Source organism: Chiloscyllium punctatum, chromosome 15, assembly GCF_047496795.1.
Source record: "Chiloscyllium punctatum isolate Juve2018m chromosome 15, sChiPun1.3, whole genome shotgun sequence".
Lineage (NCBI taxonomy): Eukaryota > Metazoa > Chordata > Chondrichthyes > Orectolobiformes > Hemiscylliidae > Chiloscyllium > Chiloscyllium punctatum.
Window position 1 is genome coordinate 25,389,285 of NC_092753.1, and position 25,455 is coordinate 25,414,739.

The following is a 25,455-nucleotide window of genomic DNA, read 5'->3' on the forward strand; positions in this document are numbered from 1 at the left end:
GAAAAGGTTCCGCATGGTAGACTGATTAACAAAGTTAGATCACGTGGAATTCAGAGGGAGCTAGCCAATTGGACACAGAATTGGCTTGAAGGTAGGACATAGAGCACGGTTGTAGAGGGTAGAGTCCTGTGACCAGCAGTATGCTGCAAGAATCTGTGCTGAGTCCACTGCTTTTCATCATTTATATAAATGATTTGGATGGGAATACAGGAGGTATAGTTAGTAAATTTGCAGTGACAGCAAAATTGGTGGTGTAGTGGACAGTGAAGAAGGTTACCTTAGAGTACAAAGGGACCTTGATCAGATGGGCCAATGGGCTAAGGAGTGGCAGATGGAGATTAATTTACATAAATGTGAGGTGCTGCATTTTGGAAAGACAAACCAAGGCAGGACTTATACAGTTAATGCTAGGGTCCTGAGGAGTGTTGCCAAACAAACAGACAAGTGCATAGTTCCTTGAAAGTGGACTCGCAGGTAGACAGGGTGATGAAGAAGGCATTTGGCACGTTTGCCATAATTGGTGAGTGCACTGAGTGTAGGAGTTGGGAAGTCATGTTGTGGCTGTTCAGGACATCGGAGAAGTCATTTTTAAAGTACTGCATCAGTCCTGGTCTCCCTGCTACAGGAAGGATATTGTTGAAATTGAAAGGTGCAGAAAAGATTCACAAGCATGTTGCCGGGATTGAGGGTTTGACCTTGCATGAGCTGGTGAATTGGCTTGGGCTTTTTTTCCTGGAGTGTCAAAGATTGCGAGGTGACCTCATAGAAGTTTATAAGATCATGAGGGTTACAGATAGGATGAATAACTAAGGCCCTTTTCCTCAGGTAGGGGAGATCAAAACTAGAGGGCATAGGTTTACGATGAAAGGGGAAAGATTTAAAAGGGACCTTGATGGGAAATAGTGTGTGTATGGAACAAGCCACCAGAGAAGATGATGGAGGCCGGTACAATTAGAACATTTAAAAGGCATCTGGATGGGTACATGAATAGGAAGGGTTTAGAATGATATGGGCCAAATACTGGCAAATGGGACTAGATTAGGATATCTGTTGGTGTGGACGGGTTAGACTGAAGGATCTGTTTTCGTGCTGTATAACTCTCTACTTCTTCAAATGGGCTTTCACTCTGTCAATGATCAAGACAATGACATCAAAAGACATCACACAAGTCATTAAAACAGAACAAGAAAGAGCAAAGTATTGCAAATGCTGGAGATCCAAAATAAAAACACAAAGTGGAGGAGGAATTCAGCATGTCTGGTAGCATCTGTGGAAAAAGAAATGATTTGGCTCTAGTTTAATTCTGAAGAAGAATTGTACAAAACGTTAACCCCATTGTACTCTCCACAAATGCTGCCAGGCCTGTAGAGTTTCTCCAGCAATTTTTGTTTTTATTTCATTAAAACAGCTCTACCCTTTCACTGCAAATGAATATCTGTTGCATTGATGCCTGTTCTCATAAAATCATTTGTCATAAATTCTGTGCGATACTCATCCCTTGTACAGTGGAACATTACTTCACCTAAAATTCACTGTGGAAATCACAGAACAATAAACCAAATGGAATTTAATGGACCTACATCTAGTCCTGATCAGTTCCTGATCTTCCCATTGGGGAAGTTCTCTAGGCATGGTCACATTAATAACGTAGAGATAAATCAATGTGCTCAAATTGACAAATAACTTTATTTGTTCAGGAAAAGCATGAATTGGTTCATATTTTCATTTGGATAGATTATTTTATTAAGTAACTTACTGAATGCATCAGGGAAGTTTCTTAATCAAAGGTAGAATTAAAACAATTTTATCACAACATAAACCTCTGTATTACACATCGACACAGCTCCCTTATCTGTTTTGATAAAACATGCTACCTTTAGACAGTGCCCATTGCATCTCTAAAACCTTCCAGTTCTTTCATAGCTAAAGGAAATGAGATTTGCTTTTGTTAAATTATTTTGCTTAAGGCTAGAGAAGCATGCTCATATTGAGCTTAAAAAAAACCCTAAATTGTTGCCAGTTTATTTCCCAGCATTTGATCGATTATTTGAAACTGTGCAATATCATTTTAACACCTTCTGAACTGTAAAATAGAGAGTTGCACAAATCCACAATCGTACTTTTGCAACAAAGTGCTTTCACCTGCGAACAGGTAAATAAAACATGGTTAGCTGAATTGCTTTTGAAAATAAATGGACTGGAGCCTGCTCTCAACACTTACCCTAATTTTAACTCACAAGAGTTAAACTAGGGCTAAAAGAGGTAAATTGTAAGGATAGATCATATAGTCTTGGTTTATATTCCCTTCAGAGTAGAAGATTGAGGGTCAATCATGTTGAAGTGTTTAGGATGATTAACTGATATGACAGAATAGACAAAGAGTAACTATTGTCCCTCGTGGGAAGCCAGAACTGGGGAATATTATCTCAAAAACTAGAGATGGGCAACTCAACTGTGACATACTTCTTTTCACACTAAGGGCAATTGAGATCTTGAACTCTGTCCATCTAGGAAATTGTTAAGACTGGGCAGCTGAAATTTTGAGATTGACAGATTAGAAATGATATTAATATCTATGGAACAACTGCAGGTAAATCATGATCCAAACCACTATAATCGGCAGAACTGGTCTGAGAAGCTGAAGGCCGACTCCTGACCTGGCACTTTGCTGGGAAGTGGTGGGTTCTGAAATTATCCTTTTCTTGCACACAGAGTTAATTTGGCACAAGTGAAATCAGGGACCAACCAGCCATCCCCTAATCAAATCAAATACATCAAACTCCTGCTGTCAGAGCAAAAAGAGACTTTTAAAAACAAAAAGCTTCAGGGATTATGAATAAAGAACACAAACTCAAATGCTGAATTATAGGACTGCCTGTCCTACTCACATCTGATTCAAAAGCAGAGACTACACATAATAATGGTGCTTCATGGGGAATCCTTCCTTCAGATCAGATATATCGAATACATTAATCATTTTTGATTCTACCCCTGGAAATTTGTATGAGTCAGAAAGCTGACTAACATTCTTACACAGATATTTCACACATCAAACGACTCACTTCGCAGATGATATGACAACCGAGTGCTGGTCGGAGTTGAGGATTTTGGTGAGGTGAGCAGCAACTGAATCTTCATAGGCTGATATCTGCAACTGAGAGAAAAAAGTTAGATATCCTGGATGCACTGGATTTGCCAAAACAATCAACAAGATAAATGTGAGATAACTAGAGTTCAAGGTCTATATGTTCCTGTGAGGGTGAAGGGCAAAGTTGGCTGGAATAGGGAACTCTGGATGATGAGAAATATTGTGGCATTGGCCAGAAAAATATAGGTATGGCTCCGGTACACAGGCAGCTGGGATCAAGGGAATCCCTGGAGGTATAAAGGTAATACAGGAGTTCAATGTAGAAGGCTGGGTAGCAGGAAACAGAAGGAAGTTTAGTGTAAGGAAGTTTCTCAAAGTGGAGAACTGTGACCAGTGGTCAGTGAGGGATCCATGCTAGGACGCTCTGGATGGTCCAGCACGGATGATCTGGAGGGAGGTATAGGTGGTCTGATTAGCAAGTTTGCAGATGACACTAAGATTGGTGGAGTAGCAGATAGTGAAGTGGACTGTTAGAAAATGCAGCAGAATATAGATAAATTGGAGAGTTGGGTGGAGAAATACAGATGAAGTGCAATCCAGGCAAACGTGAGATGCATTTTGAAGATCCAATTCAAGAATGAACTATATTGTAAATGAAAACCCCTGGGGAAAGTGGATGTACAGAAAGATCTGGGTATTCAGGTCCATTGTACACTAAAGGTGGCAATGCAGATCAATAGAGTGGTCAAGAAGGCATACGGCATGCTTGCCTTCATCAGACGGGGGATTGAGAATAAGAGTTGGCAGGTCACATTGTGTAGGACTTTGGTTCAGCCAGAATTGGAATACTGCATACAGTTCTGATTGCCACATTACCAAAAGGATGTGAATGCTTTGGAGACGGTACAGAGGAGGTTCACCAGGATGTTGCCTGGTATGGAGGGTGCTAGCTATGAAGACAGGTTGAGAAGATTAGGATTATTTTCATTAGAAAGACAGAGGTTGAGGGGGGAGACCTGATTGAGGTCTACAAAATCATGAGAGGTATAGACACAGTCTCTAGCAAGAAGCTTTCTCCCCCAGAGTAGGGAATTCAATTACTAGGGGTCACGAGTTCAAGAGGGGAATTGTTTAAGGGAGATATGTGTGGAAAGTTCTCTGTACAGAGGGTGGTGGGTGCCTGAAATGCATTGCCAGCAGAGGTGATAGGTAAGTGCGAGGTCTTGTGTTTTGGAAAGTCAAGTCAAGGTAGGAGTTTCATGATGAATGGTAGGGCCTTAAGGAGTGTAGTGGGACAGAGGGCCCTTGGAGTTGAGGTGCACGGTTCTCTGAAAATTGAGTCACAGGTAGACAGGGCAGTGAAGAAGGCTTTTGGCACACTGGCCTTCAACAGTCAGGGCACTGAGTATAGAAGTTGGGAAGTTATATTGCAGTTATACAGGATGTTGGTGAGGCTGCAATTCGAGTATTGTATGCAGTTTTGGTCACCTCGCTATGGGAAAGATGTAATTAAACTGGAAAAAGTTCAGAAGAAACAAGAATGTTGCCAGGACTCAAGGGTGTGAATTATAGGGAGAGGTTGGACAAGCTAGGACCTTTTTTGTACAGTGTAGGAGACTGAGGCGAGGGGGATTTTACAGAAGTGTATAAGGCCATAAGACTCATGGATCAATGACTAGAGGGCATCAGTTTAAGGTTAGAGGGGAAAGAATAAAAGGGAACCTGAGGGGCAACTTCTTTTTACACAGAGGGTGGTATGCAGATGAAATGAGCTGCCAGTGCCAGTGGTTGAGGCTTGTATATTAACAACATTTATAAGGCATTTGGACAAGTACATGGATAGGAAAAGTTTAGAAGGATATGGACCAAGTGCAGGGAAATGGGGTTCACGTGGATGATCATTTTGGTCGGCATAGACCCATTTGGGCCAATGGGCCTGTCTCCATGCTGTAGAACTATCTGGCTCTACGACATCTGAAGAGATTTTTCTTCCATTATATTCATCATGACTAAGAGAAGCACAACATGTCTGGCACATTCAAAATATCCTGACTCCATTATCTACTGTCCTCAGAACCTAAATAAAAATGGATACTGAAAATACTCTGTAGGTCAGGCAATACCTGTGGAGGGAAAGAGCGTAAACCTTTCAAGTCAATGGCCCTTCTTAACAAATGAATGAAGGAAGATAGAAACGTGATGGATTTTAAGTCTGGAGAAGTAGAAGCGAATGTCTGTGATAGGGTAAATGGCAGGAGTGATAATGTGACAAAACGTTTCATGGTACAAATGGGATAGGTGCAGAATCAAAACAGTTGTCTGGATGAAGTGTGAATGGCTGGATAGCAGTTGTCCAACTGCAGAGTGAAGGAATAAAGAAATAAGCCACTAAAACTGATCTTGCAGGAAATAAAAGGTTAGTAGTAGTTGAATTCAACAGAATAGTTGAATTCATTACTGAGTCCAGAAGGCTGTTAAGTGCTTAGTCAAAGAGTGAGGTGCTGTTCCTCAAGGTTGCATTAGCTTCAAAAGGAACACCGCATTAGACGGGGAACACAAAAAGATCCAAGTCTGAGCAAGGCGGAGGGACCAGTATTGACATGACCAATAACAGAAAGTTCAGTGTTGCTACTGTGGAATGAAAGGAGGTGTTCCATAAATTGGTGACATAGTCTGTCTGGTGTTGTGTGATTTTTTAACTTTGTACACCCCAGTCCAACACCGGCATCTCCAAATCAGTCTGTCTTGGGTCTTCTCAATGTATCAGGGCTTCAGACATTGTTGTTCCTGACTGAGGAGCTGTAGCAGATGTATACAGGAAGTGGCACAAAGGTGCAGCTCAATTTGAATGAAGCAAAGACAAAATGCTTAACTCAGGAAATTTGGTAAGTGAGACAATTTAGAAGGTCCGTATCTTTCTATTATCTAGTCAACTCTGCACTTAGCACTTAACTGGAGTGGAGTGGTAATTTGTAGTTTCGTTCACTCTGAGTCAGTATTAAACAAGTTCCCAGCTGCCTTGTACTTTATCAGTATGTCACCCAGAGGCTCCTTTGGTACAGTGTCAGTGTCCCCATCTCTAAGCCAGGAGGCCTGAGATCAAGTCCCACCTGTTTCAGATGCGTAAAATAATATCTCTGAAAAGATTCATTAGAAAATAGCCAATAGCCTACAGAGTGACGCTCACTCATTGGGTATAGTTTTTTTGTTTAACATGTTGGACATGTAATAACACACCTCTATGGCAGGTGGGACCTCAACTTCTCACCCAAAACACTACCAGTATGTCCATACCCATTGGGTATATCCATTTCTCTCTGCCCACATTTTTCAAGTTTTCATTCCCTTCAGCGATCCAGCCATTATCATTTACAGATGCTCTAGACATCCTTTATTTCATAAATTTTCCCAGTAGATTCAATTACACCTTGCTCATTTTATCATTAAATTTCTCCTATCCTCCATTTTATTTTGTATCTTCCACTTTGTTCTTTCCTCCCAACTCCTCCAATTTAGTGGCACTTTGCTGAGTTATTACATTCGTCAATGTTTAAGAAGAGGCAATCACTGCAGGACAGCCTGCCAGGTTAATATTTGCACATCACACATTATCAAGCTTCACGGTGTGTCCAAAATAGCTGTAATACTAATTGGATACCAAGTCAATCCAACATTATGATAGCTCAATTGAAAGAATCTCTGTCTCATTTTGCATCGATACTTCTCAATATTATTAATAAAAAGTTAAAACTTTCAGTTTCAAAAACCTAGGCTAAATTTTCCTAAGCTTCATTCCCATTTAATCTGCCTGATCCACAGTTTTCCTGAGTTTTGCAACAATGAATTGTAATGGAGCAAATGTCCATGAAGTAAGGCACAAGGACAGGAATCCAGCCTTACCAGATTCATTCTTTCCCATTCTGGTTCTGAGCAAAATGATGTTCTGTAACTCAAAGCTTGTGTGCATTTCGCAATGCTAAAGACTCACTTGGGATTCCTCAGCATCCTCCTCTGGGGTCACTGCCAGGGCATGTTTCGGTGGTATTTTTATCTCATACGTCATAATGCTCCATCTGTGTAAAAACAAATGCAGGTCTTATTGAAATACCATCTGCTGACCAAAATAGCACAGGAGGCCCAAGAACATACAAACCATCAGCTGGTTGAACATTCAGTACTCAAATATGTGATCTTTACTTGGCAAGGGAATACTGTAAACAAATTACACTTGACTTAAGCAGCTTCAAACACTATACAACATATTATTACATTAACCAGTACAAAGCAATGTTGTGTTTCTCGAAGTTATCTCTGATAATGCTGCTCACAATGAGTCTAATGATTGATCATTCTGACAGGAGTGCTATGCCAAATGGAAGTCACAGGACAGAAACTTGGAATTCAGTTCATTAACTCATGTCAGTGTTTACCCTCATCACATGGGGTGGCACAGAGGCTAGCACTGCTGCCTCACAGCACCAGGGACCCAGGTTCAATTCTAGCCTCTGGTGATGTCTGTGACGAGTTTTCACATTCACCCAGTGTCTGTGAGGGTTTCCTGCGGGTGCGCCAGTTTCCTCCCACAGTCGAAAGTTGTGCAGGTTAGGTGGATTGGCCATGCTAAGTTGCCTATAGTGTTCAGGGATGTGGATTAGAACACAGAACTTTACTGTACAGAATAGACCCTTCGGCCCTCGATGTTGCACCGACCTGTGGAACCAATCTGAAGTCCATTTAGCATACACTATTCCATTCTCATCCATATGCCTATCCAATGATCATTTAAATGCACTGAAAGTTGGCAATTCTACTATTGTTGCAGGCAGTGGATTCCATGCCCCTGCTACTCTGAGTAAAGAAACTACCTTTGACATCTGTCCTATATCTATCACCCCGCAATTTAAAGCTATGTCCCCTCGTACTAGCCATCACCATCTGAGGAAAAAGGCTCTCATTGTCCACCCTATCTAATCCTCTGATTATCTTATGTGTCTCAATTATGTAACCTCTCAACCTTCCTCTCTCTAACGAAAACAGCCTCAAGTCCTTCTGCCTTTCCTCATAAGACCTTCCATCCATACCAGGCAACATCCTAGTAAATCTCCTCTGAACCCCTTCCAAAGCTTCCACATCCTTCCTATAATGCAGTGACGAGAACTGTACACAATACTCCAAATGTGGTTGCACCAGAGTCTTTTACAGCTGTGACATGACCTCTCTGAAACCCAATCGCTCTACCAATAAAAGCTAACACACAGTATGCCTTCTTAATGACCCTATCAACCTGAGTAGCAACTTTCAAGGATCTACGTACATGGACATCGCGATCTGTCGGCCCAACTATACCACCAAGAACCATACCATTAGCCCAGTATTGTCATTCCTGTTACTCCTTCCAAAGTGAATCACCTCTCACTTTTCCGCATTAAACTCCATTTGCCACCTCTCAGCCCAGCTCTGCAGCTTATTTATGTCCCTCTGTAACCTACTACATCCTTCAGCACTATTCTTCAACTCTACCGACCCTAGTGTCATCTGCAAATTTACTAACCCATCCTTCTATGCCCTCATCGAGGACATTTACAAAAATGACAAACAACAGTGGACCCAAAACAGATCCTTGAGGTACCCCACTAGTAACTGAACTCCAGGATGAACATTTCCCATCGACCACATTCCTCTGTCTTCTTTCAGCTAGCCAATTCCTAATCCAAACTGCTAAATCACCCTCAATCCCATGCCTCTGTATTTTGTGCAATAGCCTACCGTGGGGAACCTTATCAAACACCTTACTGAAATCCAAATACACACATCCACCTGTTTGGTCACCTTCTCAATGAACTCAATGAGGTTTGTGAGGCATGACCTACCCTTCACAAAACTGTGTTGACTATCCCTAATCAACTTATTCTTATTGAGATGATTATAAATCATCTTATATATAATCTTATAACCTTTTCCAACACTTTACCCACAACTGAAGTAAGACTCACTGGTCTATAATTTCCAGGGTTGTCTCTACTCCCCTTCTTGAACACGGGAACAACATTTGCTATCCTCCAGTCTTCTGGCACTATTCCTATAGACAATGATAACATAAAGATCAAAGCCAAAAGCTCTGCAATCTCCTCCCTGGCTTCCCAGAGAATCCTGGGATAAATCCCATCCGGCCCAGGGGACTTATCTATTTTTACACTTTCCAGAATTGCTAACACCTCCTCCTTCTGCACCTCAATCCCATCTCATCTAGAAGCCTGTATCTTAGTATTCTCCTCTACCACGTTGTCGTTTTCTAGTGTGAATACTGACAAAAAGTATTCATTTAGCACTTCCCCTATCTCCTCTGACTCAACGCACATGGGAAATGCAGGGTGGGATGTTCTTTGGAAAGTTGGTGTAGACTTGTTGGGCTATTCCCACACTGTAGGGATTTTATGAACTCTATAAACATATTCACTCATCAACAATTATCCCTTCATCTATCCGAAATGTTGAGACAGATTTTGTCTCAGGCACCAACTGTAGGGGCAATGTCTTCAAACTCTCAATTCTCTTAATAAAGATATTTCTCCAGCCTGTAAAGTAAATCTTTTTCTCCCATTCTTTTACAATGGCTTCTCAATTGCTTAAAACTGTTGACTGCCATTTCCCATTCCCGTCCTCAACATTTTTACTAAACCACAATCAAATATGATGCTCAAACAAGGACTTTCCAACTCATTATTTGCATTTGTGTTGCCTCATTCCAGTGAATCTACACTGGCCCTTCTCTAATTTCTCAACATCCTATTCATATAACCATGCACCCCAGTGCAGCACACAATATTCTAGTTAAGGAGATAGAGGTTCATTGGTACTTACTAGCTCTAATATTCTACACTTTGTGACAAACCTAGAAATTCATTGTATTAACTCGTGAACAGAAGTGATGATCTTTCGTATAATCTCATATTATACGGGCGTCATGGTGACTCAATGGGTAGCCCTGCTGCCTCACAGCACCAGGGTCCCAGATTTGATTCCAGCCTCGGGTGACTGTCTGTGTGGAGTTTGCACATTCTCCCAGTGTCTGCGTGGGTTTCCTCCGGGTGCTCTGCTTTCCTCCCACAGTCCAAAGATGTGCAGTCCAGGTGAATTGGCCATGCTAAATTGCTCATAGTGTTAGGTGCATTAGTCAGAGGGAAATGGTTCTGGGTGGGTTACTCTTCAGAGGGTCAGTGTGGACTTGTTGGGCTGAAGGACCTGTTTCCACACTTTAGGGAATCTAATCTAATCTAATTATTCGACTAACAATTGAACAAACTTAATTAACTCTGACGAAGGGTCACGAGACACAAAACATTAACTTCTTTCTCCCCACAGATGCTGCCAGACCTGTTAAGTTTCTCCAGCAATTTGTGTTTTTGTACTTAATTAGACCTGTTCCCAATGGATCTCAATAAGCATAACTTCAGGTTGTTCAGAATTTAAATACTCACTGTTGAGGGATCCTTGCAGATTGAAAGAGGTTTTATATTTTTAAAAACATTAAGTTACTGTTGCCTTTTTAATACTGAAATACGATACTGTCAGAAAGTGAACCATCAGATTTTATATGCAGTTCTCTTTGTTACACAGAGCTTGACACTGCCGCATGACTCGGGGCACTCCACATCCTGACAATTGGACAGTTGAAAATAAAAGATTGACTTTATTAATAAACTACCTTCTACAACTTCATGACAGCCCAACAATCTTCATAACCAATTAAGTATTTCTGAAGTGCTGTAAACAAGATAGTCAAGTGCACTCAATAAACTCCCAACAGTAATAAGACAATGTCCAGCTATCGGTTTCAGCAACATTGGTTGAGAGTTAAATGTGGACAGGACTTCTATATTTGACAAGTATTGAAGTGTGTGTTCCCATTGTTATTTTGCACCTTTTTAAAGGAACACAACGTCAGGGGATTACAGGAGCCAGGCACTCCTGTTTTATCATGCTTATTTACTGAATGTCACTTGGAGCCCTGACTTGGCTGGAGACAAAAAAAACCTGCAGTTGCTGGAATCCAAAATAGACAGGCAGGAGGGTGGAACAACACAGCAAGGCAGCACCAAGAGGCTGGAACAACACAGCAAGGCAGGCAGCACCAGGAGGGTGGAACAACACAGCAAGGCAGCACCAAGAGGCTGGAACAACACAGCAAGGCAGGCAGCAACAGGAGGGTGGAACAACACAGCAAGGCAGGCAGCAACAGGAGGGTGGAACAACACAGCAAGGCAGCACCAAGAGGCTGGAACAATACAGCAAGGCAGGCAGCACCAGGAGGGTGGAACAACACAGTGAGGCAGACAGCACCAGGAGGGTGGAACAACACAGCAAGGCAGGCAGCACAAGGAGGTGGAGAAGTCGACGTTTCAGGTGCACCCCTTCTTCAGGACTGACAGCAGACCTGGGCACCACACCTTCTAAAGGATATATTGCCCTTGGAAGGAGCACAGGGTAGGTTTACAAGAATGAAGCCTGACCATCAGGGGTGAAGTTACAAGTAGAAGTTATTCAAATTAGGCCTGTTTTGTCTAAACTTTTGAAGGTTAAGGGGTGACCTAATTGATACCTTCAACATATTATCAGTAAAGGACAGGGAGAGAAAAGTAAATTATTTCCGCTGATTTGGGAGTCTAGAACTAGGGCTCAACTAGAGAAAGTAAAGGAAATAAACATGGACAGTCTTATGGGCCGCTGAATATCATATTTTAAACAAGGAGTGTGAAATACAATTGGGTAATGCACTTTTAAAGGAAGCTTCATCGTACAGTGTGACTTGTTAATATAATAAACTAATTCCATCCTTTAAAATGGTGCATAAAAAATTTAACACATTGGAGATCTGAACTACACCCACAATGGAAGACGGTCCTGTGGGAAGGAGATCTCAGATACAGCAAGATAGAGAGGACTGTTTAAAAAAAAAGGGTCGCCCATTTAAAGAGCAAGATGAAATTGTTTCTCACAGACGGTCACAAGATTTTGGAACTCCCTTCCTGAAAAGGCAGTTGAAGAAAAGTCCTTGAATATTTTTGAAGGCAGAGAAGGACTAGGTGAAAGGTCATGGGAGTTGGCATAAATGTAGATTTGTCCTTGCAACCCAATCAGCCATGATTTTACTAAAGAGTGAATCAGGCTTGAGGGGCCAAATGGCCTACTCCTGGTGTTTGTTCACATGGAGAGAGAAGGAGTGAGTCAGGAGGAGATCTGATAACCACAGGAATGTCTGGTGATTTTGTGACCACAATAGTGACTAGCACATTTGATGAAGTCTTTATCTGTTGGAACGAAGGTAACAGATTTCAACATCCTGATGCTGAATACCAGTGAAGACTGGAATCAACTGGAACAAAACAATCAAGCAATTGCTTTTCATTACTTTTTCTGAGGCATCTTCCAAAGGGAGAACCTTGAGAATTTGAGCACAGGAATTCTCTCATAGAATCTGTGCAGATGCCGTGCTCCCTTTTTTAATGATGTGGAAGTGCCAGTGTTGGACTGTGGTGGACAAAGTTAAAGATCACATAAAACCAGGTTACAGTCCAATAGGTTTATTTGAAAGTACATGCATTTGGAGTGCTGCCCCTTTGTCAGGTACCTCATGGGCAGGATTGTAAGACACAGAATTCATAGTTAAAAGTTAAAGTGCTATACAATTGGTGTGATGTATTGAACAAACCTAGATTGCTGCTAAGCCTTTAATCACTTAGAATAGCTTCAATTAATTAATATGTAAATCTCAGAACTTCTTTCAAGTCACAGTCCGGAGATAACATTTCATAAATTCCTACCTTTGAAATAGAACCAGTCGGACTCAAGGTTGGGATACAGACAGACTCTAACCTCACACCTTTAATGCATGTCTGAGCTGAGAGGTCACTTTTTTTTAATATATACTGATAAAACCCAAGTTATCCCTGAACTGTGACTTGAAATAAGTTCTGGGATTTACGTTTTAATCAATCGAAACCTAGATCCCCATTCTAATTGATAAAGACTTAACAGCAGTTTAGGTTTGTTGAATACATTGCATCAGTTGAATGATACTTTCATCTTTTACTATAAATTCTGTGTCCTATGATCCTGCCTCACTTACTACCTGATGAAGGAGCAGTGCTCAGAAAGCTTGTTCTTTCAAATCAACCTGTTGGACTATAATCCGGTTGTGTGTGATTTTTAACTTTGCCCTTTATCAAAGTTCTAGCTGCTGTATTCCACAAAGTGAAGAGTTTAAATATTCCAAAGTTTAATTGAAAGACTACAAACAGAAGGAAAGTGTTGTCACAAAGGTAGTCCTTTTTTTTCTAAAAGCTGTTCCTTGGCTCAAGGAGACTGTCCTTGATTTTTTTTCAGAGGAGCAATAAACCAGGCCAGATTCCGATCAGTCTGGTTTGGTACAGAGATGAAAAGGATTTTGAGAGGCTTTTAGTTGATATGTAAACAGATGAAGACTTCAGGCCAAAGTGGTCATACTTTTGAAGTTACCTGTATAAAGTGAGGGGAGTGGTCATGCTTTCGAAGTTACCTGCATAAAGTGAGGGGAGGGGTCAGCTCTCTAGCTAGCTGAGCTGAGCAGAGCAGTTTTGGTTCAGTCTTGAACTGCGAAGTTCAACAGGGAGCTGTGTGGAAACTCTCTCTCTTTTCTGTCCTTCAACTTCAACCTGTAAGCACATGTCCCATTTATACTGGTTTTTAAAGGGAGTTTGCTTATTGCGACTGTCGTGTGTATTGGGAACAGCATAATTAAGTCTAGCTGGATAGGTTGAGTTCTGTAGGGGCTTCTGTATTCTGTTCTTTGTGTTACATTGTGTAATTTTGTGAATACATTTTTTGTCTGTTTTAAAATCTAGTAGTCAACCTCGCTAACTTAATCTGGGTAATTTTCACTGTACACTTACCGAAACAAATTGCATTGTTAGGTCTCGGGCTGTCTGCTTAAGAATGTTTTGAGTGGTCTGGCCTAGTTCATAACAATATGTAATGTATGTCTATAAGGGACTAGAGTGCAGATGAGTTAGATGACAAATGGGTGGGTAGTTACTTTAGGAGCTAATCAGGGAGAATGATGGGTTAGATGGTGGAAGGGGTCAGTTGTATATTTACCTAGGCATTAAACCAAGTTTCCTCCCATATAACACTTCTTGGGTAACTATCCAGCAAGGTAGTTTGGAACTGTCTGAAGCATCTGACTCTAACTTGGTCTACTTTGGAGGATTGCAGGGAGCAGGGGTTTCCCATCAAAAGTCCAACCTTCCTTCGCAATTTCACCAGTCAATGCATTCGGACTTAAGGAGTCCCACACCTCTCTTCTGACTATTCAGAGTCCCAAACATCCATGTCATTTATAACCTTGAATATTAAACACCCTATCCTTACTACAACAACATATTCTTACAAAGCTGTTTGTACTTTTAGTTTATCAACCATATTCACCGTACGGTAAAAACAATGACTGCAGATGCTGGAAACCAGATTCTGGATTCGTGGTGCTGGAAGAGCACAGCAGTTCAGGCAGCATCAGGATTCCTGATGAAGGGCTTTTGCCCGAAACGTCGATTTCGAAGCTACTTGGATGCTGCCTGAACTGCTGTGCTCTTCCAGCACCAAGAATCCATATTCACCGTACTGTGTGTGTTGGCACTCAGTTATTATAATTGTCTTTGAATTCATCTTAGTCCTTCTAAGACTGATTATATTTTAATTTGGAGCTACTGACTTCTCTAGTACTGTTCAAACTCACTTTAAGCACTATATTTCACTTTCCTAACTTCACAAAATCCTGATGAAGAACTTATGTTTGAAATGTCAACGCTCCTGCTCCTCGCATGCTGCCTGACTGGTTGTGTTTTTCTAGCCCCACACTTTTTGACGCTCATATTTGTCTTTTCTATATCTTAATGCTCTGGCCCATCCTCTGCCAATTTTAGTTAAACCTTCTCTGACCACACTGGAGGACAAACAGTCTCGTTTAAATAGGTGTTTCAAGCCCCAAAATTGTCCCAAGAATCTACAGCCTTGTCTCCTGCACCAGATTTCAAGACACACAGTAATTCTCACCATCTTCTTACTCTCGCCTTGGATGGTATTGGATGAAATCTGGAGATTACTACTATTGAAACTGGGTTTAGCTTTCTCACTGGCTCCTGAAAATCTGTTTTGAGTATTTCAATTCCTGCCCTATGTCATTTGTACTGATACATAGCACAACCCTGTTACTCATTCCCTGCAGAACATTCTGCACCTATTCTGTGACACCATTTACTCTTGTTCCAGAAAGTCAAACATTATGGTTGACAATGAAAGCTTCCAGAAATGCCTGTCTGTTCCATGACTATGGTATCTCCAATAATGGCTGCATTTCTGTCCTTTGTTGTTCTCCTCTGTGCCATCAGTGGTCTATTGGTGCCATTCCTTTAAAGTTTTGGCATTCTTGGCATTTCCGATAGGTGTGAAAGTGGCTCACATGTCAAACATTCCTGTATTTCCTGATTCTTGCTATCTTAGGAACAGAATAAGCAGCACATTTCACTCAGAAAAACCATATTTTGCCCAATCCCACACAGCTGAAACTATCTGGCTCTTCCTTAATTGAAATGGGGCTTCATCCCTCAAATCCCAAACTGAACTTTCTATGTATATCAATATGTATCCTTTCAAGGAATTCATTATGTCTGTTTCTCCCTCCACAATGCTGCCAGACCTGCTGAGTTTCTCCAGCAATTTGTAGTTTCAGATTTCTAGCATCTGCAGTATTTGTTTTATCAAATTAATATAATTCAACCAAGTCACTTTGCACATAATTACAAGGAGCCCCTTTAACTGAAATGCAATGAGACGCTGCCTGCATTCTGAATGTATTTCTGCAAATTGATATAAACACCTAATTAAAAGAATGGGAGAACTTGTCATCCAATTCATTGGTAAATTGATTGAGAGTAACATTTTATGCAGCCTAACCACTAGAAATCAATGGTAGAGTGAGCTTATGGCTCTAGACAATAAACTGAGCTCTCAGGGGCTTTACAGTGAATTTGTTTTTCATGCTAAAATAATGAAGGTCACATTATTAATTCATCAAAGACTATATGTAATTTAACTACATGTGAGGCAATGCACTTTTATGAGAAATAACTCCGGAAGAAATTATGGGGACTGCAGGTTTAAAACAAATTTCCAAGTTTGACTAATTTTAATTTTTTTTCCAAATTTGGTTTATGACTGTCAGATTTTAATGTGGCATCCAGAAATTTAAATACCTAGGCGCAATGTAATTGTTACCACTATTGCTGTCCATTCCCCTACTCTGAAGTCATGTTTGGTTTGTCAAATCATAGCCTTGGAACGTCACAGACAGTACAGGAAGGGAAATGCATTGCCATAAATCTGTTGGGTTTCCGTCGGCGTAGACAGAGTGGTTCGTTGGAGTCTTTTTCCCAAGTAGAAATATTATACATTAGGGAGCACAGGTTTAAAGTGAGAAGGGGACAGTTTATAAGAGATGTGCAAGGCAAGTTTTTATACAGAGGATGTTGCTATCTTGAACACAGTGCCAGGAGCGGTAGTCAAAACAGGTACAATAGCAATGAAAGACAAATGCATGAACAGGGAATAGAGGGATATGGGCCATGTGCAAGCAGATGGGAATAGTTCAGAATGGTATCATGGTCGGCTTAGACATGGTGGGTCAAAGGGCCGATTCATGTGCTGAACTGTTCTGTTTGCTGCACAGCACATCTTCAAGTAATGAATTAATGACCAGCATTTCAGAGAATTGGAAATTCTACAGATGGAATTGATACTTGGCAGAGAAAAACAAATCAAAGGGAAGGGAGAATGTAGTCTTACTGCTTCAAAGTTACTGTGCATACTTTGAAGAAACGTCAGTCTCATTTAAAAGTTGACCCGATGACTTTTGGCCTAAAACATAATTTTCCACATATCTTGTGCAAAAGTTAACCCGAGTTTTTCAGAGAGCAAACCATGTAGTGGTTATTAAATACTTCCCAATCCATTAATTTGAATTCACGTGCAGGATCTTTGATCTTTTCTCTCCGCCAATTCTATCGGCAATCTCCAGTCACCTTTAGAACACTGTGTAAAATTCTGGTCACCTTTCTATAGGAAGGATGCTGTTAAAGTGGAGAGGGTGCAGAAAAGACATACAAGGATGTTGCTGGGACTGGAGGGTTTCAGGGAGAGGTGGAATAGGCTGAAGCTTTTTTTCCCCCCTGGAGGCTGAGTGGTGATCTTATAAAGATTTATAAAATCATGAGGGGCATGGATCGAAAGAATAGTCAAGGTCTTTTCCCCAGGGTTGAGGAGTGCAAAACTGGAGGACATAAGTTGAGAGGGGTAGCCTTCTCATGCAGAGTGAGGTGCATGTATGAAACAATATGCCAGAGGCAGTGGTGGACACAGCTACAATTACAACATTAAAAGACTATATGAACTGGAAGGGTTTAGAAGGACATGGGCCAAATGCTGGCAAATGGGACGAGGTCAGATTAGGATGTCTGGTTGGCACTTACAAGTTGGACTGAAGAGTCGTTTCCGTGATATATGACCCTATGACTGACAAGATTAATGTGTATCACATGATTTATCATGATGCCTTTGAGAAAGAATTACAAACACACAGCCCAATTTAAAATTAAAATTCGCCAATAAGACTACTAATTCTGCAGCAGCAAGATAGTATTATGTCACCAAGAAAATAATTAAAGACTACCGAAAGATATCCAGTAATCAACAAAAGATGGCCAAGAATAAGCACAGGAAGACCAAGTGAGCGGCCACAACTGGAGACCAACGTGGCACAATGAGCTTATGGGCCTCAGTAAAACAATCATAATATCACTGTCCGATTTCACACACTCAGACAAGTGAAGAAAGACGGTGTTCCATAATTCAGTATCAGCAACAGTTGTTGCCCAAAGATTCATAAAGAAGGGTGTTTGGTACTCAGTCAGAAAACAAACATTTCACAGTATCTACCTCTTGAACATAACAATACAAATAGATTAAGTGGTTATTATTTCATTGTTGTATACTGGAGCTTGCTGCCAGTATACGTAAATAAAAATATTGGCTGCCATGTTCCTTTGACAGCACAACACAGGTTGAACTTTATCACCGTGTAGCACCTTGCTGGTTCTAAAACACGTTGAGGCATCTTGAAGTCATGAAAAATACTATATGGATGAAAATCTCTCATTTTTCTGATGTATTCATAGAAGTTAATAAAATAACTTGTTAGGTCTGGCTGTTTTAAATGCATGCTGGCATAACATACAGAGATTGCACAAGTTCGAACTAACATCTCAAAATAACTGATAGAAGACCCACTTCCTATTCATAACGTCCACCATATGTACTTAAATGCCTAAGATACACTCTTGCCACATCATAGGCATTAGGAGCACTGAACTGCAAACTGGATTCCAATTTGACAAAAGTTTCATTTGCTTCATTATTTGGCAGCATCAGTGCAGCACCTCTGATCATCATTGTGTCTTGTGTAACGTCCTGTTCAGAATACATTAATAGGTTGATTAAAAACATCAACAAATTTAACTTGTAACAAACCTTTTTTAACAAGTGTTTCATTACATTTAGAGTCATGGAGTCCTACAGCACGGAGACAGGCCATTTGGCCCAAACTGGTCCATGCCAACCAAAATGTCCATCCAAACTAACCCCATTTCCCTGCACTTGGCCAATATCATTCTAAACCTTTCCTATCCAAGTATTTGTCCAAATGCTTCAGTCCATATACATACCAGTTTCTTTTTAAAATGTTGTCCCTCAAGTTCCATTTTATTCTCTCCCTTCTAATCTTAAACTGATGCCCTCTATTCCTGATTCCACAACACTGGGAAAAAGACTGAATGCATTCATCCTATCCATGCCTCTCATGATCTTATACACTTCTATATGATTCCCCCCTCAGTCTCCCATGCTCTAAAGAAAGAAGTCCTAGCTTGTCCAACCTCTCCCTATAAATCAGACCACTGAGTCCTGGCAACATCCTTGTAAATTTCTTCTGCACTCTTTTCAGTTTAATAACATCCTTCCCATAGCAAGGTGACCAAAACTGAAACAATACTCCAGGTGTGCTCTCACCAAAGTCCTGTGCAACCACAACATAACTTTCCAACTCTACTTGATGTCCTGACTGATGAAGGCCAGTGTGCCAAGAGCCTTCTCTGCCCTGTCCACCTGTGACTCCACTTTCAGAGAACCATGCACCGAAATGCCAAAGTCCATCTGTTCCACTACACTCCTTAAGGCCTTACCATTCACCATGACACTCCGACCTTGATTTGACTTTCCAAAATGCAAGACTCACACTTGTCTATATTAAACCCATTTGCCATTTCTTGACTTACTTCCCCAGCTGATCAAAGTCCTGCTGCAATTTCGGAGAACCTTCCTCACTGTCCTCAATACCACCAATTTTAGTGTCATCTACAAACTTACTAAACATCCCTTGTATATTCTCAACCAAATCATTGCCACGGATAACAAACAGTAATAGGTCCAGTACCAACACCTGTGGCACTCCACGAGTCACAGGCCTCCAGTCCAACAAGCATCCTTCCACTATTACTCTCTGCTTCCTACCATCAAGCCAATTGTGTATCCAATTTGCCAGCTCCCCCTGGATTCCAAGTGATCTAACCTTCCAGAGCAGTCTATCATGTGGAACCTTATCAAAGGCCTTACTGAAATCCAGAGAGATTACATCTACAGCCCGGCCCTTGTTAAACTTCCTGGGCCACTTCATCAAAGAACTGTAATAAATTTGTGAGGCATGATCTCCCATGCACAAAGCCAAGCTGATTATTCCTAATCAAATCCTGTCTTTCTATATGCATGTATATCTTATTCCTCAGAATCTTCTCAAGTAACTTACTCACCACAGATGTTAGACCTCCTGGTCTATCTTTGCTGCTCTTCTTGAATAAGGGCACAAATTTTGCTACTCTACAGTCTTCTGGGACTTCACCCGTGGCTAACAATGATGCAAAAATACCAACAGGCCCCTGCAATTTCTTCTCTAGCCTCTTGCAGTGTTCTTGGGATTTATCTGGTTAGAACCAGGAGTCTTTTCCACCATCATACATCGTAATACATCCAACACCTCCTGCACTGTGATATGGACTGTCTCCAAGATATGACCACTAACTTCCCCAAGTTCCCAAGTCTTCATGCCTTTCTCCACAGTAAACACTGAGGAGAAATGTTCATTGTGGACCTCGCCCATCTCCTGTCCCCATTTCTACTTTGGTCCTTGAGGGGTTCTACGCTCTCCTTATGTTTTTCTTTTTTCTGTTAATGTACTTCAAGAATCTCTTTGGATTTACACTAATCTTCTCAGCCAAGGCTATTTCGTGCCCCCTTTTCACCTTCCTGATTTCCTTCTTCAGTCAATTCCTGTATTCCCTGTATATCTCCACGGATTCTCTTGATCCCAGCTGCCTATACCTGAACCACACCTCCTTTTTTCTGGTCAAAGCCTCAATATCTCTTGTCATCCAGGGTGCCCTACTCCAGCCAAACTTGCTCTTCACTCTCACAAGAATATATAGACCTTGAACTTGAGCTATCTCACTTTTAAAGGCCTCCCACTTGCTGGAGGTCTTTTTGCATGCAAACTACTCAAATCAATCCTTTCAATTCCATCAAGATCCACCCTGCCCCAATTTAGAACTTGACCCTGTGGACCAGTTTTGTCCCTCTCCATAACTACTTTAAAATTAATTGAACTATGGTCATTGGTCCCAGAGTGCTCTCCCCCGTCAGCTGTCCTGCGCTATTTCACAAGAGTAAGTTGAGTTTTGCCCCTTTCCGAGTAGAACCTCCATATACTGCTTGAGGAAACGTTCCTCAGTGCATTTAACAAATTTCACCCCATTTAAGTCCTTACCACTATGGCTTTCCCAGTCTATGTTTAAAATCCCCTAGCATGACAACCCTATTGCTCCTTCAGGTCTCCCCAGTCTCCCTGCATATTTGTTCCTCTAATTCCTGTTAACTATTTGGGGGCCTATAGTACAACTCCAATAGCATCACTATCCTCTTTTTATTTCTGAGCTCCATCCATAAATCTTCACTGGATGACTCTTCATTATTTCATCTCTGATTACTGCTGTGATATTTATCATCATCAAAATTGCAACTCCCCCCTCCCCTCTTTCCGCTACCTCTGTCCTGCCTAAAGCACCTTTACCCTGGCACATTAAGCTGCCAGTCCTGTTCCTCTTTTAGCCATGTTTTTGTCATGGATATAATATCCCAGTCCCACATACTTATCCACACCCCAAATTTGCTTCTGTAACTGTAAGTGAACTGCAGAAAAATGGTGAACTTAAATGCTGTCTCATTTTCCAACTTTGCAGTCAGAGCATAAAAAATGGATAACAAAATGAGGCAGTATTCAGGCTGCAACCTGACTGATAAGTTCAAACAAGTAATAACATGCTCTAAGGCCAAATTATCTTACAGAAACTTCTTGGAAAAATGGCAAATTTAAATTCATCCCTTGGATTTAATTGCCTTTGTGAATAAGAGATATTAATTCAATCATAAACTGTTGTATATTTGAATCTTACCATTTAACAGAACCACATTCAAACCATGTCAGCTGTTTATTAGATAACAGACGAGGGATTGCATCACTACATATCTGGTTGGATTCCCACCGCTAATTCTTTTATCATATCCTCAGTACTAAATCTCTCAAGCAGGAATACCATTCCTGACTGCATTGTGCAAGAGTTATTTCATAGACTGCAGCACTTCAAGAAGGCAGGCGAAAGTGGGTACTGCAGACACTGGAGATTAGAGTCAAGATTAGAATTGTGCTGGAAAAGCACAACAAGTCAGGCAGCATCCGAGGAGCAGGATGCCCGAAACATCGATTTTCCTACTCCTCGGATGCTGCCTGACCTGCTGTGCTTTTCTAGCACCACTCTAATCTTGACTTCAAGAAGGCAGCTCACCACCAACTTCTCAATGACAACTTGGGAAGGTAATAAACGCTGGCCCAGCCAAAATGCCACATCCTATCAATGAACTGGAAAAAGATATTCACATAACACTTACCTGTCTAACATTTTGGTGCTGGCTCGTTCCAATTTTTCCAAAATCTGTGGAAGCTGTGTGTCATCATCACATGAACCACCCCAGCCAAGGACCCGTGCTAGATCATTTCCTGTTCCGAGTGGCAGAACTCCAAGCTGGCACTGTAAAATAGCATGATCTGGGTATTAACAGCCAGACAAACCTAATTCTTAAAGAACTGCTTCTATTTTAATTTTAAAATATTTTTGCACGTTGTGCTTCCTTTCCACACTCAACTTAGGTTATGTATCTTCTTCCTGTCTTGGATTTGCAAATGCAACATAACCAAATTAAGTCAAGAACATTTCCTCTCAAGTACTCACAAAGCTGACTGCTGAATGCCAATAGATACAGCAAGGCAAAAGACCGGACATCAAATGGACCAACTTTGAGGAGCATTAAAAAGCTTTCAAATCGATTAACTGGAGCACAACAATGATTGCAATTAGATTAGATAATAATCATTAAAGTAATTTAACTGAGGCTGCAATCAAAGTTAATTCTATTTAAGTCATAAAACACATCTAGAGAGATTGTGATTAAGCAGATGCATAATAGTGAACATAATAGAGACACAAGAGTATTGCAAGCAATTCAGTAAGTAACAGAATTAGATAAATTTTAACTGTACCAAATAAAGAAATCAACTGATGCACTGAACTTGAGATTACGTAAAGCATAAAAGATTTAGCAAACTTTTATGTTGATTGGAGACATTTTGGTTCACTTTAAATGATAATGAAAAGCTAGACTCTGGAAATAAAAATTAAGCACTGTACTAATTCTATGTCAAACGTAACTCAGGTCACCCATATGGGCCCCAGCTATGCCCGTCTCTTTTGTCAGTCCATCTTCCATAGTCACAACGGCACCACTCCCCACCTCTTCCTCCAATACATTGATGACTGCATCGGCGCCACCTCGTGCTCCTGCAACGAGGTTGAGCAGTTCATCAACTTCACCAACACATTCCACCCCAACGTTAAATTCACCTGGACCATCTCTGACACCTCCCTCCCCTTCTTGGACCTCTCCATCTCCATTAATGATGACTGACTTGATACTGACATTTTTTTTTTAACAAACCCACTGACTCCTACAGCTACCTGGATTACACCTCTTCCCACCCTACCTCCTGCAAAAATGCCATCCCATATTCCCAATTCCTCCGCCTCCGCTGTATCTGCTCCCAGGAGGACCAGTTCCACCACAGAACACACCAGATGGCCTCCTTCCTTAGAAACCGCAATTTCCCTTCCCATGTGGTTAAAGATGCCCTCCAATGCATCTCGTCCACATCCTGCACCTCCACGCTCAGACCCCACCCCTCCAACCATAACAAGGACAGAACGTCCCTGGTGCTCACCTTCCACCCTACCAACCTTCGCATAAACCATATCGCCGACATTTCCGTCACCTCCAAACGGACCTTGCCACCAGGGATATAGTTCCCTCCACGCCCCTTTCCGCAAAGACCGTTCCCTCCGTGACCACCTGGTCAGGTCCACGGCCCCCTCCAACAACCCACCCTCCCCTCCTGGCACCCTCCCCTGCCTCTGCAGGAATTGCGCCCACACCTCCTCCCTCACCCCCAAAAGAGCCTTCCACATCCATCAAAATTTCACCTGCACATCCACCAATGTCAGTTATTGTATCCGCTGCTCCTGATGTGGTCTCCTCTACATTGGAGAGACTCAACACCTTCTCACAGAGCGCTTTAGGGAACATCTCCGGGACACCTGCACCAATCAACCCCACCGCCCTATGGCCCGACATTTCAACTCCCCCTCCCACTCTGCCGAGGACATACAGGTCCTGGGCCTCGTACACCGCCGCTCCCTCAACACCCGACGCCTAGAGGAAGAACGCCTCATCTTCTGTCTCAGAACACATCAACCCCAGGGCATCAATCTGGACTTCACCAGTTTCCTCATATCCCCTCCCCCACCTTACCCCAGTTCCAACCTTGCAGCTCAGCACCGTCCTCATGACCTGTCCTACCTGCCAATCTCCCTTCCCACCTATCTGTTCCACCCTCCCCTTTGACCTATCACCTCCATCCGCACCCCCATTCATTTATTGTACTTTGCTACCTTCCCCCATCCTCACCCCCATTCACCTATTGTACTCTTTGCTACCTTCTCCCTAGCCCCACCCCCACCCATTTATCTCTCCACCTTGGAGGCTTCCTGCCTCTTTTCCTGATGAAGGGCTTTTGCCCAAAATGTCGATTTTCCTGGTCCTCGGATGCTGCCTGGCCTGCTGTGCCTTTCCAGCACCACTATGATCTAAACTCTGGTTTCCAGCATCTGCAGTCCTCACTTTTGCCAAGATGAGGAAATTGACAGGCAATTAAACAACAAGTTTCTATAAATGATGCAGAAGAACCTAAACAGCACAAGGAAGCAAACAACAAAGTATGGCATGGTTTTAAATAGTTAATAAACAGGCCAATTGCCTGCTCTAACAACTTCGAACCTGAAACAAAGTGAGGTCTGAAGTTGGTCAATATTCAAATGACATTCTTGTAAGTTTGGAAAATTCAAGTGAGATTGGCAGTTGTTAATATTAATACACAATTGAACAGAATGTTGAAGATACAAGACTGAAGCTAGTGAACAGTCAAGTTAACTTCTGTTGGAGGAAAGGATTTGAAAATGAGATCTAACAGACTAAGACCAGGCCAAGTATAAAAGACAAAACAAGTGGCACTGGAAAAGCACAACAGGTCAGACAGCATCTGAGAAGCAGGACAGTCAATGTTTCGGGTATAAGTCCTTCATCAGAAGGATGATCTGAATTTTACACAGTGTTCTAAAGGTGACTGGAGATGTTGTCTGACCTGCTGTGCTTTTCCAAAGGCACAGTTCTTGAATCTGATCACCAGCATCTGCAGTCCTCACTTTCTCCTGGTTAAATAGAAAAGAATCAGCAGAGTTTGAGAAAAGACTAACTCACATTTAACCAACCTACTGGAGCATTTGAAAGCCAATGTTAATAGTGGCTTAGAAGAATAATGCTAAAGTATCATTCCATCTTCCACGAGGGCCTATCTCAATGATCAATGGCTAAAAAATGATTGTCCAGAATGTAAGTATTTCATTGGATAGAAAGTTGTCCTCAAAGGAAGTCTCAAACATCAATGGATTATTTTAAAACCGAATAGACCCGGCAGCCTATTTACTTTGAATCATAGAGGCCTGCAGCACAGA

General features: G+C 41.6%; 1 protein-coding gene across 7 annotated transcripts in view; it reads right to left on the reverse strand.

Moving 5' to 3' along the window:
- Positions 1-25,455, reverse strand: part of dgkh (diacylglycerol kinase, eta) — a 569,987-nt gene that overhangs the window by 133,422 nt on the left and 411,110 nt on the right. For 6 of the 7 annotated variants that reach the window (XR_011962527.1, XM_072584800.1, XM_072584797.1 and 3 more), the window contains 3 exons: positions 22,226-22,365; positions 7,077-7,161; positions 3,063-3,154 (listed from right to left, as the gene is read on the reverse strand). Coding sequence is in view for 6 of the 7 variants with exons in the window: in XM_072584800.1 (XP_072440901.1) it covers positions 3,063-3,154; positions 7,077-7,161; positions 22,226-22,365 (317 nt within the window). In the remaining variant the exon portion in view is untranslated. The remainder of the gene's footprint in view (positions 1-3,062; positions 3,155-7,076; positions 7,162-22,225; positions 22,366-25,455) is intronic. The other variant, XM_072584802.1, reaches the window with a different exon arrangement.